We start from the raw sequence: 21791 nt of genomic DNA, 5'->3' as shown, positions 1-21791 counted from the left end.
TTCAAAGATGTAACAGGAAAGTTTGCAGTTGAGAGGGAGAGGAATAGTGATGTCCAAACAGGATCAATAGTGTTGATTCTGGAAAAGGTTTTCAGTATTGCCTACATGATTTAGCAGCATTAGTTCTGTTTTCTGAAACCGGATAGACATGTAAGGAGTTATTCAATAGAGATGTCTTCTCTGAAAATTAAGTATCAAATGCTTAAACAAATGGGCTCGGGGGTCAGAGGCAGGTAGTGTTTACAAAGGCTGCCTCTAAGCCAGGAGGCTAATTTTCCCTCTGGAATCTGAAGCAAGAGGGAGGGTTTAGTGGAGGACAAATCAGAGCACACACCTAAAATATATGATTTAGTCCACTGAAACTTCACATCGCACCTTAACCTCCTATGTGGTGATGCTGTCCTTCCCGTTGACAGCATCTTGCATGTGTCACCCCCAGAAACACAGCAGTGGTTGATAATGTCAACCATTTCTGTGGACAAGCAGTCTCTGGTCGGTGCTGGGTCTGTGCTCAGCTACATCCTAGTGAGATAGAGTAGCCATGAGCAAGGCAAAGCGCCAGTGCCCTGGGGCAGATCATCTGTCCGTGCCCTGTCCCCAGCCTGGCCGAGTGCCTCCGGCCCATCGTGGGGGACATCTGCTCTGCAGGATCCCTCTGGGCATGGCCACAACCTGCCTGTCTCCAGCTGGGATGGACACCTGAATTGATGCTGCTTAGATTAAACAGGGTTTGGCCTGGCTTTTGGTCTCCCTCCTTGCTGGAAGAGCAAGTTGTGCAGCTCTAGGAGAGGAGACCATCTCCATGCTCGTCACGTGCCGTGTTTCCTCGCCACCCCCCTCCAGCAGCTCCTGACCACTTGAAACGAGACCAAACGATGCATCTGTTCCGCTGTCAGAAGTGGTTCGTGTTGCCATTAGCCACGTTCAGCCCCAAATTGAACCTGGCAAGCAGCTGGCACGCTCAGAGGTAGTTTGCTTGCAGACGTATGTGTTTTGACGGGAAATGCTGCTGCCTTTGAAATACAATTCTTAGAAAAGGGAAAGAAGGTAATTCCCCACCTAAATAAGAAAAAGGCTCATCTCTCTGCTGGAAGACGAGCGATGGATGGCAGTGTCCTTCATGGCAGCCTGCCTGATCTCTTATACGCTTTTTTTCTCTAAAATGATCGGGTTGGAAGGAGTTAAGAGATATTAGTTCGGTTAAAGCAATAATCTCTGCTCAACCTCACTGCAATGGAAGAGGAGGCTCTGCTGCCTTCTGTGTCTTCGTTATGGCAGCGAATCACTCACAGTTACTGACTCCTTATTTGAAATTCACAAGTCTGGAACATGCAGTTAAGCAGCGCTCTCCGTTTCTTGCTATTTAACTTTCTTTAAAAAAATATTGAAACTGTTAAAGGATTTGAATATGTCATGAGAGAGCTCGCTTTTTTATTTCCCTTCCTGATGGCTTCTCTCTGCACGTTTCAAAAGAAAAAATAAAGCAGGAGTGATTAATAGTGCTAAAGCAGTGAGTCGTTGCATTTGAGGTGGAAAGCTGTACAATGTGTGGTCTCAGTTCAGACACACAGGGAAGCGCTCGCTGCTTTTCTCCAGGTCTCTGAAAAAAGCTGTGCTTCTGACCCCAGCTGCAGGTACCTCCTGTGGCTTGACCTGAGGTCGCAGAGGTAGCCAGAGGGGATCTTAGCCGTGCCACGCTGTCAGGTACCACTGCCTACAGAAAACCACTTGCCCCCACTAAGGGTGGATTTTTTGCTGTCAGTCTTTCACATACAGGCAGTATTTCCTTGTATAGACCCACCCCAGCACCTGTCATTGCTAGGCTCCTGCCCTTTTTCCTTCTTGGTCCATCACCAGCGAGTGATGGGGTTAGAAAAACAGTTTTGTTGGCTTGAAATCCACTGGTTCAAATTCAGAGTATGTTGATATGACCAAGAGAGAAAAATGACCCTTTGGCAGAACTTTCAATGAAAACGGACCTTTCATCTGCCTTCCAGTGCTGCCTGTCAAGGACGATTGCACAAAAGAATGCTCCGGGATCTGGCACAGAAATAGGAGCCTGAACTGCAGTTGGATTCAGGTGGAAATAGGTGTAATGCAGCCATGTATTTATCAAAGTACTTACAGTCAATCAAGTTTTTCGATGGTTAGGTAAACATCAGTACATCTATAAAACTGCATATGCTGGGACTTCAAATGGCATCAGCTGTTTTGGGCCAGTTTCACCATTTTGGCTAGCAGTCTGGTCTCGTCCTACAGTTTGTCAGACTGTGAGTTTATGTCTCTCAGAGTGAGTATATGAAACATCTGTTCCTGCACAACATGGCATGCGTGAAACAGTAAAAAATCCCACCATTTACTGGGATGTGAGTTGTGTGCATTGCTCTGAATCCTGCTTTGGCTAAACTGTCTCAGTCAAATTTAAAAATCTGCAAGCAGCATAGGAAATACAATGTTCTGCAGAAAGTGCTCATTTGTTTTCCATCCAGTTCAGTCTCAGAGAGGACGTGGTAAAGCATGGGGCTGGGGGAAAGCAGGACAGTCTGCCATTGCAGTGAGCGTCTGGGTAGGAGTTACGGTTCCCAGCATAGGCGCGGGGCTCCGTGAGCATACAGGACTTCAGCTGCTGTCCAGTTTCCTCTGTATGATGGGAGCGTTCTTCAGAGATGTGATCAAACTGGAACAAGGGACACGTAGTTACTTGGAGTAAGTAATTTTAGAGACATCAGTGAAAACAGCACTTTGTGAACATACCTCCTAATTATACTTCGCCTAGTTACTTATGTTTAAGTACTGCCTTTGCCATGCTGACAACCAGTGTTTATTTGCTCAGCATGCTAATATCACACTTGTCAAAGACCCCTGTTTGCAAGACACAGGCCCATTGGTGATCTTTTCAAAGACCACCTGGTCTATCAGGCAGGATATTTTAGGCTTTGTAGGCAGCCCATGTGAGGAGAAATGTGGAGAAAGCCTTGGATTAGGTCTGCAACTCTCAGCTGCGTTTTGTAGTGTTACACCACTGTCAAAGTGCTGCTGTTGGCTCTGCTTAGCTACCATGCAGGTGGGTGATACGAGTCTGCTCTGGCTCTCAGGTGCTGGTGATTTTAATTGAGTTCAGGATGTAACAGGTGGGTGAGCAAGGGTGAGGAGAGCTGTATTACAAGTCCTCATTTTCACAAATTGCTTTTGGACACAGTCTGTGGGTAGAGATTTCATTTCTAAATCTTGTTTTGCCAGTGGAGACAAGCTGCAAATCAGAAGCCATCATATGAGGTTTGGTTTCAGTCCTGCCGTGTCGGTGAAAAAACAGGCACTGGTGGACATCTCAATTTTGCAGCCAATGTTGGGAGTTCAACTCTTGTGTTCCTGGGGCTGGAGCATTCCTGTCTGATTCCCTTTAGTGACAGTTCACTCTTAATTAAGTAGCAAAAAATTAATGGAAATTAATTGGGATTAATTTCTCCATTTATATGATGGAAACAATTGTCTCCCCAGCTTTCTCCTGTGCCTCTGGCGAGTACCTGGAGATGAAGAACCAGGTGTGCAGCAAATGTGCAGAGGGGAGCTACTCACTGGGCAGCGGGATCAAGTTTGACGAGTGGGATGAACTGCCGGCAGGATTCTCCAACGTGGCTACTTTCATGGACACGGCGGTTGGCTCGGCTGAAAATAAAGCTGACAGCTGCAACAAGTAAGAAATTCTGTTTGCATCTGGACTGTGCAGCCATGGGTGAACCTGAGACAGCTCATCAGCACAAAGCCATGCTAATGACTCACCTAAGCTCTCCACAGGGTGACCAGCCTAAGTAATGGCAAACAAGAGTGGCTGGCAAGTGAATATTTGGCCATCTCTTTGCTGTCTTAATGGTCTCCTCAGGCTCATCAGTAGCTAGTGCCTCTAAGACCAGCCTGGAGCTGCTCTTATTTGTAGCTGGAAAGCTCCGAGGTCATAGTGTAGAAAATGTGGCTAAAAGGTACTTTCACAGCCTATTTAGAAACCCATGATGGTTGCAGAAGAATGTAATTGAAATTGTGTTGGACCTATGGATAATAAACCTTTCCTGTGTAGGCTGGGTCCTAAATTTCTAGCACCATATGTTTTTCCATGCACAGTGTTAATGATAAGTATTATTTTTACATGAAAAATAAATGGGAATCCACTAATAAAGTTATAAATTCACTGCATTCAGCTATTGTGGGATTCTGGGTTCTTTATTAAGTAACATGTTTTTGTACAGTAGCGTAAGAAAAGTCTCCTCAGTGTCTGTGGTCTCAGCTGAGGCTTGTTCTGTTTATGTTCATCAGCTCTTCATGGACGCCTCGAGGGAATTACATAGAGTCGAACAGGGATGATTGTACAGTTTCTCTCATCTATGCTGTGCACCTGAAGAAATCCGGTTCTGTCTTCTTCGAATACCAGTATATTGACAACAACATCTTCTTTGAATTTTTTGTAAGGCCTTTTATATGATGAATCCAACCTTATATTGTAAGAATTCAGTCCAGATAAAGAATATCAGAAACACCTTTTTCCTTCCTTTACATTCCCCATATGTCCATAACTTGTTGTTGTTGAACAAGATTAAAAAAAAAAAAAAAAAAAAAACTGCCACCTATGCTGCCTTTTGGCAATTCATTTCAGCTACAAAACTCAGGCTAAACTGATCATATCTACTGTGCAGTGGGATTTTTCCATTAGGGTCATGACTGCCTCTGTCAATCCAGTCTTTTACAACACAACTGTTGATGGCAGATGCTTCAGTTTGAGGGTACGTGACTCGAGATGTCTTTGAAGGGACTTGAAGGTTAAAAAGAATTCTTCCAAGGTAGGCATCAAGAACGTGAGATGCTACAAGGTGTTACTATGTGGAAACCTTAGCTTTAGTTTTAGGTCAAGTTGGGTCATAGCAATTGAAAAGAAATGAAAAGAAAAGCAGGAGAAAAGACAAAAGGCTGATCCTTAAAAAAAAAGAGACAGAAACAACAATTCTCCAAAGAGATTTAAGAGTAAAAGATCAAATGACTTTCAGTAGGAATTAGGCTCTGAGGATGTGTCCACACTGCGAAGTGGAGGGGCTGGAGTCATTAGCTCTGAAATGGGAGCAGCCTGGCTGGGCTTGCACCATGCTGTACCCAAATTACTAAAACAATCTGATCAGCAGGAGCATGAATGGGGAGGACAGTCCTGCTCTGCCCACACGAATGGGCTGGCTGGGGTCCAGGGAGCCAGGGGGTTCCCAGCCCAGGCTCCGCAGTGTGACGGTCACTGAGATGCTTTGGAAGGTTCCACAAACACCTGCATTGCTTCCCTTGGCACTTTGTACCTGACATTTGGGACAGAAAACAACTTAATGGGAGGGCAGTTCAGAGTAGGAGAGGAGTGGAAATTTCAGTATCTCCTCTGTTACTGACTCTCTCCCTGTCTGGTGAACTCTGGTTTTTATCCAAAAAAGACAGCTCATGGTATCTCACAGGAGTGCGAAGCTTTAGCTGGTGTTGGTTAATGTTTCTTGAAGCTCAGAGAGAAGTGCAAAGTATCCTTATTCTTAGTAAAGACAGGAAAGGAAGGCAAAAATAACCTGCTGGAGGCACCCTCTTGCTGCTACATCAGTGCAATCTATTGCACTTTGATAACAGACAGCGCAGGCAATATTATTTAGCCATTTCAGTTTTATATTAGACTATCCTGCCTTCTTCATGGGGAGAAAGCAGAAAATATGCTTTCTGCTGTCAAATGAACGTGCCAAGATTATGAATCCTAGCTCCAGTTACTTGACTGACTGACTGATGACTGACTGATCTGCTCCTGCAGTGGAACAAATATATTGTTTCTCTGAGCACTGGCTTTGAAAATGGCTTTTTGATTATTACTTTTGTCCATATCCCACTCATTCACCTCTTTAAATTTATCATTCCCTGTTCAAGAAGTGGTGAGTGATGCAGTCCTTTATAGGAATGCCCATGTAAATAATTCCTAGTCGGCCTCAGTATTTCAGGGAAACCATATTTAACGCTCCTCTAAAAGTCCATTTTTTTCTCCAGCGTGTTGTAATGCTTAGATATATTTAACATTGACACTTCAGCTCTGGACAGTGGCATTTCAGTGGCAGTGGCTTGCAGGTCGATGGGAGATGGTGATTTTTTGGGGCTCACCGTGCACAGGTGGCTGCACTGCTAGTCTGAGGCTAAGCGAGGAGATATCCTAAAATGTGGGAAGCAAGTGTGGACACTTCTTATTAGATCTCTGCAGCCTGCCCTTCTCAGGCTATGTTTACATATGGAAGCTCTTTACACCTTGTAAGAAGAGACTGTATATTCTTATCTCCGTTTTGCAGATGGGTACAGAGGCACAAAGATGCTGTAGCTCAGATTGCACAAGATAATGAGAGATCTACCTTCTACTTTGATGCTTCTTCTCACCTCTTTTCCTCAGTGGTGTTGATCTAGGTGGGAATTAAGTGCACAGATGCTTTGGAGCATGTGGGGTTATGTGACTTATTTCAGACTTGACGTGGAGCAACTTTGAGGAGACTTGATCCCAGGTCTTCTGAAAGTGTTGAACTGGCCTTTCTCCCTGGTGGAACAGAAGCCGAGTCATTGAATTCATACCTCAAAGGGCCTTGATACTTTTTCTTCAGAGGTTAGAAGAAGACAGAAGAGAACCACTGTGAGGCCATGCACAAAATCCTGCTGCAAGGAAAGGCTGCTGAGCTGCCCTGCACCTGGCGAGGGACAGTCAGCCTCACAGCTCTGCCAGGGCAGACTCTCCATGGCATGTTGCCTGTCCGTTGATAAAGCTACTCTCATCCCTAATGAGGTCAGGTGGCAGGGAGCCAAAGACATAGCAGATATTGGCTGCAGAGAAAGCGGTTTGTCGTCTAGCTGTGGCCTGTCCACTCCTACCTCCCCTCTGAATTAGAAGCCCGTGGCCTCTGGATTTTAGAGAACTGGGAGCTCAGGACAGGGAGGAGGCAGCTAAGACAAGATGCTCAGCATCTGAGTCTGACCAGACAGCAAGAGAACAAGGCTGAGATCTTCCCCTCCTGCTCTTTTTTTCCACCTGCATCAAGAGGTGGTCATTGGAGGCACTGCTAAGCTGCTAGCAGGTTTTGAAAGTTGGTGTTTTTTTCCCCACAAATAAAGCAGCTGCTCTCCTAAATATGTAGACAACAGGAACAAAGCTGAATCTTATAATTCCCTGCCAGCAGTCATTATGCTAACAGAGAGGTGCATCTGATTGTGGTCACTGATCTCGTGTTTTTAATTAACAGATACAAAATGACCAGTGCAAAGAGATGGAGTCCACAGCAGACAAGTGGGTGAAGCTAACAGACAATGGGGAATGGGGCTCTCATTCTGTAAGTATGCAAAAAATTCCTTCATGAAAGTTTTTTTCCATTTATACATGTCTGTGATTTCCTCTGAGTAGACGGCAAACAAGGGCCAGATCCTGTGGATGCATCTGAAGAAGCACAGCTTGCCTAGTATTGTGGGCAAAGCCACCGAGATCTCTAAGGGGCTGATCCCAAAGCAAATGATATAGATGCAAGACTTTGTATTGATTTCCCTGGGCTTGGAATCAAGTGCTTTATGAGGTTTAATGGATTTATGCAAATCCGCACACCACAGCCACTCTGCATAATTGAAATCTTCCACAACAGTTGTTTGCTCATGAGAGCACGAGATTATTCCCCATTTCTTAGCACAGTGGCTTGGGCAGTGTGGGCATGTGGAGGCAGGCAGGACGGGCATTTCATCCTCAAATGTGTGCTGAAGAGCTGGACTGCACCCAGCTTGTGCTCTGGGGTGACTTACCTGGTTGAAAAGCAAGCTGGCAGCACGAGGGTGGCTCCTGCAGCACTGATACGAGCATGTCCACGCTGGGAGCAGCAGCCCTTTGGCTGGCCTGTGACCCAGCTGTCTGAGTTTGTTTGGTGCACAGACCATGTGTAGACCAAGTCATTGGCTCGTGGTGATGCCCGATTTCCACTAGACCACCATACCCTAATTCCCAGAGCCATGCCAGAAAAGGCCTAGCAGAGGTGACGTTACACCAGATGAAAAATACTTTTTATTGGCATAGACAGCAGCCTGGTCTCTGTTTTCCATGGTTTGCTTATCCTTCTGGAGGAGAAAGTGTATTCCTGAGCCAGCCCTGGTTGGCAGTGCCTGTTAGCTCAGGTGCAAGCCCCGTGAGTCACTCTGGGAGGCAGGAGAGTTGGGTGAGGAGGGGTGAGTGACACGAGCTGAGAGGTAGATCCAAGGCCAGGGCACCGACTTGGGTGAGCTGAGAGATGTAGATGGTGTCTGCATGGGGGATGTTGCCATCTGAGCTCATTGTCCAGGATGTGCAAGTGTCTCCACTGTCTGTGGAGGTTGCTTGGATGCCTGGCTGAAAAGTAGATGCATGAGCTAGGCGAGATGACTGTTCTGGCTCTCCCTGAGGCTTTTGACTGCAGTGCAAATCCTCTCATGGCAGCTTTTCTGAGCTCAGTTTTCCAGTTGCTACAGCCTCTGCTTTCAGCGTGCTAGTCCTGCTGCACCAGAGCTGATGCTGGATGTCTCTGCACCACACAACATGATATTTGGTTCAATATGGTGCCAGTTCTGCTGCTACCTGCAGTAACCCAGCTCTCCTCTGCCCCCCTGGATTGCAGGTGCTTGGGGAGTGGGAGAGAACAATATACTGTGTTGTGGTTTAGACTGGCTAGACGTTGGGTGCCCACCAAAGCTGCTCTACCTACCCCTTCCTTAATGGGACAGGGGAGAAAAAAATATGATGAAAGGCTCGTGGGTTGAGATAAGGACAGGGAGAGGTCACTCACCAGTTATTGTCACAGGCAGACCAGATTGAACTTGGGGAAATCAGTTTAATTTATCACCAATCAAATCAGAGCAGGATAATGAGAAATAAAACCAAATCTTAAAACACCTTTGCCCCACCCCACCCTTCTTCCTGGGCTCAACTTCACTCCCAATTTCTCTACCTTCTCCCCCCGAGCGCTGCAGGATGACAGGGAGTGGGGGTTGCGGTCAGTTCATCACACTTTGTCTCTGCTACTCCTTCCTCCTCGGAGGGAGGACTCCCACATTCTGCCCCTGATCCAGTGTGAGGTCCCTCCCATGGAGACAGTCCTCCACAAACTGCTCCAACGTGGGTCCTTCCCAAGGGCTGCAGTTCTTCATTAACTGCTCCAGTGCAGGCTCCCCACGGGATCACAGCCTACTTCGGGCATCCGCCTGCTCCGGTGTGGGATCCTCCCCGGGCTGCAGGTGGAGATCTGCTGCACCGTGGAATTCCACGGGCTGCAGGGCACAGCCTGCCTCACCATGGGCTGCTCCACGGGCTGCAGGGAATCTCAACTCTGGCACCTAGAGCACCTCCTCCCCCTCCTTCTGCACTGACCTTGTTGTCTGCAGAGTTGTTCCTCTCACATCCTCTCACTCCTCTCTCCAGCTGCAGTTGCCATTATGCAGGGTTTTTGCCCTTCTTAACTAAGTTATCCCAGAGGTGCTACCACCGTCGCTGATGGGCTTGGCCTTGGTCAGCAGTGGGTCTGTCTTGGAACCGGCTGCTGTTGGCTCCATCGGACATGGGGAAAGTGTCCAGCAGCTTCTCACAGAAGCCACCCCTGCAGCCCCATTGCTACCAAAACGTTGCCACGCAAACCCAATACAGCTGTATATCCACTTTGTTGAATTTTTGGACTCTTTATCCTGGGTGAACGAAATCTGTTGTCCTGCCAGACTTGTACAGTACTGCTGTAAATCTCATTATCCTGGATCCTTACGCAGGTAGAGTTTATCCCTCTGCTTGGATCAGGAATAGTGTGGCCAGCAGGAGCAGGGAGGTGATCGTGCCCCTGTACTCGGCACTGGTGAGGCTGCACCCAGAGTACTGTGTTCAGTTTTGGGCCCCTCACTACAAGAAGGACATTGAGGGGCTGGAGCGTGTCCAGAGAAGGGCAACGAGGCTGGTGAGGGGTCTAGAGAACAAGTGTTATGAGGAGCGGCTGAGGGAGCTGGGGCTGTTTAGTCTGGAGAAGAGGACGCTGAAGGGGGACCTTATTGCTCTCTACAACTACCTGAAAGGAGGTTGTAGTGAGGCGGGTGTTGGTCTCTTCTCCCAGGTAACCAGCAATAGGATGAGGCAATGGCCTCAAGTTGCGTCAGGGGAGGTTTAGATTGGATATTGGGAAAAATTTCTTTCCTGAAAGAGTGGTCAGGCCTTGGACCAGGCTGCCCAGGGCAATGGTGGAGTCCCCATCCCTGGAGGCATTCAAAAAATGTGTAGACATGGCACTTCGGGATATGGTTTAGCAGGCATGGTGGTGTTGGGTAGATGGTTGGACTTGCTGATCTTAGAGGTCTTTGCCAAGCTATAATTCTATAATTCTATGATTGTGTGAAAATACAGCACCTTCAAGCCAGTATCACTGTTAGCAATAGGTATCTTGTATTGGGCTAGTAGACATGGTACAGCTTTTCAGGACAGGCAGGGTCTTGGTAAACCTGGTGCTTTTAGTGAGTAGAGTGATACTGTAGTTACACAGGTGAGTAGAGGTCAGCAGGCACCAACATAGCTGCTGAAAGAAGTGGTCCTGCTTCCCTCCTTCCCCTCATCCTAGCCATGGTGCCACCAACCCACCACCCTTCCTGATCCAGCACAGGGATTGTGCAGCCACTTGCGGAACCACACCATTAAGACAAGTAGGTCAAAGCAATTGGAAATCAGGTTGTTTTCTGCATCTCATCTGCTGTTCAGGGTCAGAAATGAACAGAAGGGATGGGACTGCTGCTGGGGCATTCATGGTTTGTGCCTGGCTTACTGATCGTGATGCTGCACTGTCAGATGCAGGCAGAGCTTGAGTTTCAAAGCCTGTAAACAAAACTCACTTGTGAGCCTGGGTTTTTGAACTCTCGGTCATGTTCAGTTTCTTTATAAAAGTGTATCTCAAGGCTTTCAAAACAAACTGATTGACTATATCTGAGCGTGGAGCTAGAGATAAAAGCTCCGGAGTGCCAGGGGTAGCTGGATAAAGGAAGCAACAGCTTCTTCCCAGTTCTGCTTACAACAAGGTCAGAAACAGCTCTCGGTGTTTTTCTTTAAAACTGGGTTGTTGAGAAGCTTTTTTACAAAGCACACTTTGGCACCCCTCAGAGATGTCTCACAGCATCTGCCTAGCTGTCTCCCCATTACTTCTTGACTCATTAAGCAGCTTAAGAAATGCCAGGATTGCTGCGAGGATGCAAGAAATCTGAGTTATGGAAGTAAGAAATAAAAAAATGACTTCGTGAGGGTATGTCTGCTAACTGCCATGTGTGTTGTTGCAGGTAACTTTGAAATCAGGTAGCAATATATTATACTGGAGAACAACAGGGATTCTCATGGGGTCCAAAGTGGTAAAACCAGTTCTGGTGAAAAACATCACAATTGAAGGTAAGTGATATTTGCCTTTTAAGTCTTATCTCACTCTTTCATCACAGTGTTTGCAAGTGCCTTTTCTACTGGTGTGCCCTCAGCAGAGAAGTGTCTTTTTTTAGCCCCCTTGTCCTCTGTTTCCTCCTCTAAATTGCAGAAACGCAACAGCCAAACTTCACGCTGTCAGGGGAGAGGCTGAAAAATTGATTTAGCTGGTAAATGATGCCGTCTACTGGAGAAGGCTGGCTTAGCAAATAAAGAGAGAGAAAAGGGAATGAAGAGGTTTTCTTTTATGTAGTGTAGAAAGACCATGCTTATTGGTAAGCCTCTCAACAGTGATAAATGGATGTATTTATCATAACAGTGACAGTTGAATTACTATTTAAATAATTTAGTTAATCTAGGATTGCTCTTTTGGTCCTGTTCTAAGTGTAATCAAACTTGGAGTATAGTATAACGTTCTTACAGGGGCCAGACTTGCATTGAGGTGCGAAGATTAAAGACCTAAATCATAAGTCAGCAAAGCCAAAGTGTATAAAGTGGGTGCTGAAAGTCTGTGATTTTTAAGCTGTGTTACCCAGCTGGCTTGCTCTCCCCTGTAAGCAGGTAGGCCGTAGTCACGGAGCATACCTCTCTGTATTTCAGAGCTTTACCTGTCGTTTATCTTACAGGAGTTGCATATACGTCTGAATGCTTCGCATGCAAGCCTGGTACCTTCAGTGACAAACCAGGTTCATCTGGCTGCCAGGTGTGTCCAAGAAATACTTATTCTGAGAAAGGAGCTAAAGAGTGCACCAAGTGTAAAGAAGAGATGTATTATGCAGGTACATAAATCAAATGGGTTTGGCAAAACCAGGAGAGTCTGAGTACTTACTGAGATGTGAAAATGGTTTTGTCCGACAGTGAAGTTTAGTCTCCAGTTGATATGCAGAGGGGAAATGAAGATGGGACTTCCCAAAAGCTGCAGAGGGCACATACATACATCATGGGCCACAGTCGATCTTGGCTAAGGACATCTATGCTAACATGAAGGGATGGAGATCTTTGTGACCGTGAAGGGAAGATCATCCTTATTTCTGAAGGATAATGACGGTCGTGCTGTGCCCTCTCGTGGTAATTTGTGTTATCGGTTGGCAGTGATCCGAATTGGCTTCATCATTGCCTTCAGACTTGTCATGTTTCGAGGAATCTCCTTTCCAAATCCTCCCCTGGCCCGTCCCTGCCTCCTGTGTGGTCAGAAGATGTGCAGATCTAGTTGCAAATCCTAGCCCCCAAAGTCCTCTTCATTCCCAGCTGTGGTTAGCTGCTGATCGTCAGATAACATGAGCAAAACCCTTTCTTTACAACCAGCATGTCTTCAGTTTGCTTCCTTATAGTTGTTTTGTAAGAAAGTTTTTGAAGAATCGGTTACTGACCATAGCACCTGCTATCACAGATTGTGGCAAATGCTTAGGGACCTGTGCCTGTGCTCATGATGGGAATGAGAATTTTGCAAAAATGTTTGTGAAGAGGAAAAACTGGGCCAGTGTTGTAAGGAAGCTTCTAGTGGCTTAGAGCGTTTTTGTTCCTTATTGAGTGAGAAGATGCTTCTGTGCTTGGCAAACTACACAAATTACTGCTTGAAGGTGAAGGATTGGGGTGAGTGTTTGGGTGGCTCCCTGGTTACACTGAATCAATGACTTTCAGCGTGACAGTGCAAGCAGAGCTGGCAGTTTCCCTGTTCCCCACCTTCAGTTCAGGGGAAGGTTCATGTAGACTTCGTTAACAGTTTGATTTATCATTCTCACTTTGTATTTTTCTGCTGACTCACTTCAATATCCAGATTTTAAGCTTGTTGTGGTTGTTTCCAGGGACTATTTGGTAGTTTAACAATCTGTTCTTCACCTTTTCTTTTCAGAGGAGGGATCCAGTGCGTGTATAGAGCGTCCACCATGCACAAATAAAGACTTTTTCCAGATCCATACCCCATGTGATAAGGAAGGCAAAGTAAGTAGAAGGCATGATAACTGTTTTTAAGATCATGGAGATTACTGTGATCTCTTGGTTTGAAAACAAGGTAGGGTTTCCAGGAATCTCTATCCCAATTTCTTTCCCAGTTTTGCTTCCAGCACTGAATCTCTCTGAGGCTTTGGGCTTATCCTTTAGCTGCCTTCTTTCCAGCATTTATCCATCTGTAAGGATCAGCCTGTCATGGGTCTGCTTAAGGGATTTGTTGTTGTGAAATGTTCCTTGCACTTGTGATTAGTCTGACTGGGTCACTGGTGCCACCCCCATGCTCATAAAAAACCAGGGCTGGAGGACAGGGTGAAGTACTGTCCCAGAATAAACCATACTGTTTAGTTGTTAGCAATCTTTCCTGGCATACTTTTGGCTTGTGACAACTTGCCCTGTCCCAGCAATGCCCAGGCGTGACTCAGGTGCTGCCATGGCACAAGAACATTGGACATGACCATACCTATTTCAGGTGGAAGACTGTTTTGCTGTGTAGGTATGATGTGTATCACGTCCCTTAGTTTTAGCATCAAAGAAGGGCCTGTGATCTGTTGAAATAATGGTATATACGTAGCCTGGGAGTATTCATGTGCAGCAGCAGAGCTTAGATGCTACTAATGTGCTTGCCTCATGAGATGCCTTGAAACACCTTGACTCTCAGTGGATTGTTTCAACCAGAGATCTTGGATCCACTGGGTCTCTCATAGAGGCACCTGCTGGTGGTGGAGCAGCCTGGCTTTGGAGCTCTCCTGCCCTTTGTACCAGCAGTCAAGTGGACATTTTGTTGGGATTTGGAGAAGATATGGAGCCCACAGCGGTGTGGACAAGTGGTCAGGCCTGTTTTGTCTCTTTTCTTCACTTTCCCATCTCTCTTGGATCTGGATGGATAGTCAAAATCCATAGCACCTGTAGGTTGCTGGCCTAATATTTTCTGGCAGGATGGAGTATTTTGGAGTCTCCTGGTCAGCCAGTTCCAAAATGCAGCTGAGAGTTTGTGTGCTTTGATAGTGAAACATCAGTGAGCTTAGCCCCAGAGCGGGCAGGCTCTGCAGCCTGGTCTTGACTCACTGGTTCTTGCTCTGTTAACTGCCTGTAATGACTGGAGGAATTAGCAGCAGTGTTCACTGCTGCACTACCAGATACTGCTTGAATTGCAGCCTCCTGCAGATTACCCTGTCACTGCTCTGTGGAATTCAAGACTCTCTGGCGTTGACTAGGCTCCTGCTGTTGACCCTCTTTGTGCCTCCTCAATGGCCTTTCTCTTCACTGGTGGACATCATGAGGATACAACGTGGGTCTTTCTGCAGACACCCTTCATCTTCCAGTTGCACAACAGCATGTGTCATAGATGCACAGATGCTGGCTGGGTTTTCAGGACTGCTTTCACCATTTAGTGCTCTGCATCTCTGGAAATTGCCCAGATTTGCCATGCTACCCAGCCGTCTCTCCATGTGATGCAGCTCAATGAGATGGTCTGACTCTGAAGCCCATCTTCTGGTGAATTGTGGCTGCAAAGAACCAGGCTAAAGGTCTATTGATCCATGCTTGCTAAAATCAGCCAGATTTTTCACTGAACATTAGATTGTTGTCTCCCTCCTGCTGTCCTCACTCCATGTGTAGAAGGCGCCTCAGGAGATTTAGGCGCTTGACTGCTATTGACTTTTCACCGATCTACTGCTTTAAAAGTCCCAGGCTGATTGCTTCAGCCCCAGTCTTACAAATCCTCACCTGTGTGGCTGTGGGCACTCTCTGACCCCTTTCTCTGCTCAGACGTGATAGGATTGCTTCAGTGTGTACAGTGTGTCTGGGCTCTGGGCAACCACGCAGGTACTTTCGAGCTCCTGAGCCTTTTTATTTTAAATACTGTGCATGCTTGATGCTGCTGAAGCATTTCTGGAGCAATACTCTAGAAAGTGTGCAGAGTGATCCATAAGGGACAGGGAGCCAGAAGCCAAGTGTGACAGCAAGGCAATCAGAAGCAGATGCCACTCTGACAGCAGGAGCAGTCCCACAGTACCTGAGCAAAGCGAGCAAAGTAGACCCGGCATCAGTGGCCAGATTCAGCTGAGGTTGTCAGAAAAGTCCATAGCGATGAGGCATGGCCTATGTCAAGCTAGGACATGGGTCAGTCAGGATGGGGATCAACCAGGGTACATGACCTGGCACAGGCATGGCTGCAACACAGCTCAGGCAGGGACAAAGGGTGAGAACCTCAGCGCAATAGCAGCTCCCAGGAGATGAGGCCTGAGCCTGCACTGAGGTTTCTTCCAGCTTTTTTTCAAACAGTTTCAGAGACGATCAATACTTCTCGAACAGCTCTGTGCTGTGAGGGGGCTAACCCTGAGTGCAAGCAGCAAAATGCCCGGGTTGGCAGGGGCGTGTGCTCAGGGCCCTGGATCAAATTCATAAGGTCAAATGTCCCCTGCCAAGCTCAGTAGCCGTGCCTCTGGCCTCAAGGATCCCTGATTGCTCTGCTGGGATCAAAGGGCAGGAGTACTCAAAGGGGGATCTGTGGCCAGGTTAAAGTCTTGCCAGTTGGGTTTCTCAGCTCTGGAATTCAGCTGATTTTCATCTTGAGATACTAAACTCTTTCAGGGATAGACCTAAGTCAGATGAAATTTGAAACCCAACTTCACAGTGATGCATCTCACTTAAGCCTTCTCCTAAAGACAGAAAACTTATCTCCTCAAAGAGAGGTGATGGCAGAGAGCTGATACCCTTGTATATGGTAAAGCCAAGGACTGACTCATTAGTGTTCATAAACTGCTCCTTATGTGATGTGAGGGACTGGAGAGGGGTTGGGAGAGTTCCTGTGTGGTTTTGGCAGTTGCTCAATGGGTGAAAATGGCTGGAGAGAAACTGAGGACTTTGCAAAGAAGAGGCCAATATGGAGAAAAAATTTAAAACTTGTGGTGTTCTCTGCTGGCAGATGCCTTTCCAATAAAGAGATTTTATAATGCAGAAGTTATGTTTTGGGCTACCGTGGTTAAAATGCAGAGATTGCTTATGCAGTTGTTTTAGAATTATTTATCTGACATTCCTCAGAAATGTTTCCATAGGAAAATTCACTAGATAAATAGGAATGAACACTAATAATTGTTTTAAGCTTCACATTTTTGCTTTGCTCTTGAGGTCTGAAATCTTGGAATCACCTGTGAACCCAATCACTTCTGTTTCCCTTCTCTGCCCTTCCCTTTATTGTCCTGGATGTGCAAGGTCTGGTTTTGGCCTAAAACATTGGGAATACCTTATTTTATTTACAAGGGGGACCTTAACTCGTGCATGTAGTCCTAAAGCTTCCTAACATACCATGGGAGCTCAGTGTCTTCTCCTTCCAGACTCAGATTATGTACAAATGGATTGAACCCAAGATCTGCAGAGAGGATCTTCCCGATGCACTGACCCTGCCTCCTTCTGGAGAGAGGAAGGATTGTCCACCCTGCAATCCTGGCTTTTACAACAACGCCTCATCTTCCTGTACTCCTTGCCCACCGGGCACATTTTCGGATGGGACACAGGGTAGGAGTCCGCAAAATAATTGCTTGTGTCCCCCAAAGCAGTTGTCTACTTGTGTGTGACTTAGTTTAATGATATATCGTCATAAATCAGAGTTCATTTTGCATAAAATACTGATGAAATAACATTGGAGAGAGGGAGTTGGATATCTGTTTTCTCTCTGAAGTCCTTTCTTATCAGGGATGGCTGCTCCAAGTTGACCTGCTGTCTTCTGGTTGCATGTTTTTGGCTGATATAAACATCCTGAGGGTTATTTTAAGGGATTCTGAGAAGGGAATCAGAACTTTAAAAGACAGTAATTCCTCCTCACCCATTCTCCTGTCCATGCCAAGTTCTTCCCTGTGAAAATCTCATTTTAAGCACTGCCAACATTGTCTTGCTTAAATTCTGGCTTGTTGATTCTGAGATGTATTGTCCCAGTGGTCACCTACAGTGTTTTGTGGGAACACATGGTTGCCGGTAAGAACAAACCTTCAGTTGAAGCCATTAAATAGGAAGTGTGGCTTGGGGGATCAGTTGTAGATTACTTACCACGAGGTTGTGATTTGCAATTTATAAAATGCTGGTCTCGTTTCCACTCTTCTGGTCCTGGTAAGTCTTAGGCTGATAAATTGTAAAGAAATAAATTATTTTTTTTGCTCATTGCTTGTCCCAGAGAGTAAAAAAGTAATGTCTATGTTCTTTAAAACTCTGTCTGAGATATGCTTTCCTGCCCTCTCACCCTGCAGAGTGCAAAGCCTGCCCTGCTGGGACTGAACCAGCGCTTGGGTTTGAGTACAAGTGGTGGAACATCCTGCCAGGCAATATGAAGACGTCTTGCTTTAATGTCGGCAACTCAAAGTGTGATGGAATGAACGGTGAGCCACACTCCCTGCGTTGTTTTGTGCCTGTCTCTCTCCTGCGCTGATCACTGTTGTAGTGGAGCACCCATGAAAATGAATATGCTTTTTACTGTGTGGGTCACAACACAGTCTCCCTCCTTTGCTTTAATTGCACCAGGCTTGATAAGTCCTGTAGGAAACAGTGTCAGTATGTATCAAAAAAGAAATGAAAACTCTGCTTGTATACCAGAAGAGGGCAGGAGCTGCAGCCTGTGCGAAGTCCCTTCAGCCAAGGACCTATCCCACCATAGATTATAATGCATCTGAATATCCCCATTGAAAAAAACCCACCCATTTTACTTCTCTCTAGTTTATCTCATTTCATGTTTTGTGATAACCATGCCCTTGGAGGTCACACGTAATCCTTTTTGAAAACTTAATTAAAGTCTGTGATCTTTTTTTCACTTAATACTCAGAGCTTTCTCTCTGCACGTGTGCTGAGATTGCAGCAGAGAGCAGTCACAGCTTGCTGGTGAAAATGGTCCCGTTCGGGCCTTCTCCCACCTCCAGCCTTCGCTGATTTTCCTCAGTCTGATCTGCCCTGTCAGGCTGATGTGACTCAAACTTTGAATTACGCGTGTTGAGCAGAGGGCCACTGAACTATATGCTTAACGTTTAATGCATAGATTCATTGGTTCATCTGTTTCAAGGCTGGAAGAGAACAGATGGACCATCCCCCTTTAGCTGCACAGCACAGGTCAGGGAATTTCAATTGCTTTGCTGATTTCAACATGACATTTGCCTATAAAATCAGCAGTTCGTATGATTACTAAAATTTTTCATTCAAAAGCATACTGCTCTATAGTTTATAACAGTCACCTTTAAAATATACTGAAGTACTGAATTGCTTAAAAAAGTGTGGTAACATAGAAATTTTTTGCCATATGACCCAGAAACCATCCATTTTGTGAAAGTTTTTTCATCTTTTTTTATTCTGTGAAGGTTGGGAGGTTGCTGGTGACCACATCCAGAGCGGGGCAGGAGGCTCTGACAATGACTATCTAATCTTGAACCTGCACATCCCAGGATTTAAGTAAGGAACGGGAGGTTTTTTTAATCTATTTCTCATTTATCCCTGCCTTTTACAGCTATTTCCCATTACCCCTGGAATGAAGCAAGTTTTGCTTTCTGAAGTGCAATGGTCTCAGTTTTGGGGTCTGAGTCTTGTTGGCTCAGTTTTGGGCTCAGTTTTGGGTCTGGTCTTGTTTAACATCTTTATCAGTGATGTGGATGAGGGGACTGAGTGGTCCCTCAGGAAGTTTGCAGATGACACCAAGTTGGGTGGGAGTGTCGATCTGCTTGAGGGTAGGAAGGCTCTGCAGAGGGATCTGGACCAACTAGATGGATGGGCCGAGGCCAATTCTCTGAGTTTCAACAAGGCCAAATGCCGGGTCCTGCACTTCGGTCACAACAATCCCATGCAACGCTACAGGCTTGGGGAAGAGTGGATGAAAAGCTGCCCAGTGGAAAAGGACCTTGGGGTGTTGGTCGACAGCCAGCTGAACATGAGCCAGCAGGGTGCCCAGGTGGCCAAGAAGGCCAACGGCATCCTGGCTTGGATCAGGAACAATGTGGGCAGCAGGAGCAGGGAGGGGATCGTGCCCCTGTACTCGGCACTGGTGAGGCCGCACCTGGAGTGCTGTGTTCAGTTTTGGGCCCCTCACTACAAGAAGGACATTGAGGGGCTGGAGCGTGTCCAGAGAAGGGCAACGAGGCTGGTGAGGGGTCTGGAGAACAAGTCCTGTGAGGAGTGGTGGAGGGAGCTGGGGCTGTTTAGTCTGGAGAAGAAGAGGCTGAAGGGGAGACCTTATTGCTCTCTACAGCTACCTGAAAGAAGGTTATAGTGAGGCGGCTGTTGGTCTCTTCTCCCAAGTAGGACAAGAGACAATGGCCTCAAGTTGCGTCAGGGGAGGTTTAGATTGGATGTTGGGAAAAATTTCTTTCCTGAAAGAGTGGTCAGGCATTGCAACAAGCTGCCCAGGGAGGTGGTTGAGTCCCCATCCCTGTAGGTGTTCGAAAAATTTGTAGACATGGCACTTCAGGACATGGTTTAGCAGGCATGGTGGTGTTGGGTAGATGGCTGGACTTGATGATCTTAGAGGTCTTTTCCAACCTATGATCTATGATTCTATGATCTCATGAATGAGAGACAAGGGGAAACTTGAATTTTAGTCCTGTGTCCCTGGTCAGCTGATTGCAGCAGAGAATTCTGTAAGACTGGTTTTCAGCAGTGTTTGCTTCAGTCTGAGATGCCAGCCAGGAAACTGAGAAAAGATATTCCTGTCCCTCTGTTCCTAAATTACCCCAAAGTAACCAGCTAAACCTGCTGTGGGGTGGATGCTCATGCCTGTCCTGAAGGTATTTTACAGAAACCCAAGTTACTTTGTGCTGTGGCTCCGGGCAGCCTGTACAGTCTGTGCTTTCCCTGGAGCCAGTGGAGAGATTCAGGCACCTCAGGATAACAGGACATCCCACCTCTCCTGAACCCTCAGACAGGATGAATAAGCTGCGTGAGGTGCTTGCGGCTCTTCTTTCTTAAGAGTGAGCTTAGACTGCTTGCTCAGACAAGGTGCCAATTGTTAAGACAGGTAAGGTATGGAAAAATGAACCTCATCCTCCCTTTGCTGTGACTCAGCTGAGAGGGTTGTCACTTCTTACACCCAATGAGCAAACCCTGATTTTTATTTTACAGTATGGGCAAAGAGCCATGAAAATAAAAGAGAGGCAAGAAATGTATCCGTGGAAAAGCTCGGCATGTCCCAGTTTACTGTTCAGTACTTTGCAGGGGAGCACCCTGAATACTTCTGGTTTGCATGCAACTCCTGAAAGCATCTCCCCACCAGTGGAGGGTAGATGCCATTAAATCGGTGTCAATCACTTAAAGCATGTGATGCACTTAAGTGACAAGATTCCCTACCAATACAGTCAAATTTGGGTGTTGGTTGTAGGGAAGGAACTGTACCATGAAGAAGACAGACACTTAACAAGTGATCTTGCTGTGCCCAACACCCAGTGCAGAGCTGCTGTGCAGACCTGGCCTCCGCAGTTCTGCACGGGCAGATTTTATGGGACAGGACTTTGATGGTTTCCTCGCTGTACAAAAAGCAATTTGAAGGATTGACTGCTGCCTGTCTGGAGAGCGCCTTGTAAATGTTTCGTTCCTTCTCTGTTAAACAGACCTCCGACATCAGTGACAGGAGCAACTGGGTCAGAACTAGGACGGATTACTTTTATTTTTGAGACCATCTGTTCAGCAGATTGTGTGCTGTACTTCATGGCGGTGAGTGACACCTCTCTCTCCATAACTGAGAGCCTGGTATTCCACATGTCACTTTAATACCTCTGTATAAGCGTGATTAGTTGCACTTGGTTTATTATGACTAAGATTATGTATGACATTAGTTTAATATCTATAGTGCCCTTGCAGGAAGGATTTAATGAATGACCAGCAAAATTCCTCCACCAAATGATTTGTGAACCATTCCTGGTTATTTGTTTATTTTAAAAGCAATCATTGAACATCAAAGAGCCAAAATTTCTCCCAGTAAACTGACTGATATAATTGTTAGTGTCTGTTGTGCATTTGAGTTAGCCTCCAGAAGTTTAATATAGTCACAAGTCCAGTTGTGGGACAGAGGGATGGGAAGTGGAAAATTCAGACATTTAGTCTTGATTCTGTCAGTGTCCTGGGGGATCAGCAGGGCAGCAAACAGGCATTTGTTTGTGAAAGCAAAATGCCATGTTTTTTACTTTCCTTGTCTCCTTACTGAAAGTCCATCAGCTGAGGAAGGTAACAGAATCTGCATCAGCTCCCTTGCCCCTTCCATTGCAAAGGGAAGATGGTCTTTCTTTGTTTGTATTTAGTGGTACTTTAAAGGGCTGCTTTTAATGTAAAGAGAATTAAGTGGAAATTAGATGGTGATTATAAGGAATCTGCCTTTAGCGGTAATTTAAAGGAATCTGTTTTAAAGGAAAAG

At 46.2% G+C, this 21791-nt stretch overlaps 1 protein-coding gene across 1 annotated transcript in view; it reads left to right on the top strand.

Moving 5' to 3' along the window:
- Positions 1–21791, top strand: part of ELAPOR2 (endosome-lysosome associated apoptosis and autophagy regulator family member 2) — a 104288-nt gene that overhangs the window by 60415 nt on the left and 22082 nt on the right. The window contains exons 3-12 of the mRNA XM_075428779.1: positions 3499–3694; positions 4309–4456; positions 7275–7361; positions 11338–11443; positions 12097–12249; positions 13323–13411; positions 16756–16936; positions 17662–17790; positions 18757–18847; positions 20992–21094. Coding sequence (XP_075284894.1) covers positions 3499–3694; positions 4309–4456; positions 7275–7361; positions 11338–11443; positions 12097–12249; positions 13323–13411; positions 16756–16936; positions 17662–17790; positions 18757–18847; positions 20992–21094 — 1283 coding nt within the window. The remainder of the gene's footprint in view (positions 1–3498; positions 3695–4308; positions 4457–7274; positions 7362–11337; positions 11444–12096; positions 12250–13322; positions 13412–16755; positions 16937–17661; positions 17791–18756; positions 18848–20991; positions 21095–21791) is intronic.

Source organism: Opisthocomus hoazin, chromosome 8 (assembly GCF_030867145.1).
Source record: "Opisthocomus hoazin isolate bOpiHoa1 chromosome 8, bOpiHoa1.hap1, whole genome shotgun sequence".
NCBI classification, from domain to species: domain Eukaryota; kingdom Metazoa; phylum Chordata; class Aves; order Opisthocomiformes; family Opisthocomidae; genus Opisthocomus; species Opisthocomus hoazin.
Note: the sequence above shows the minus strand (reverse complement) of the source record. Positions and strands in the feature narration are given on the sequence as shown.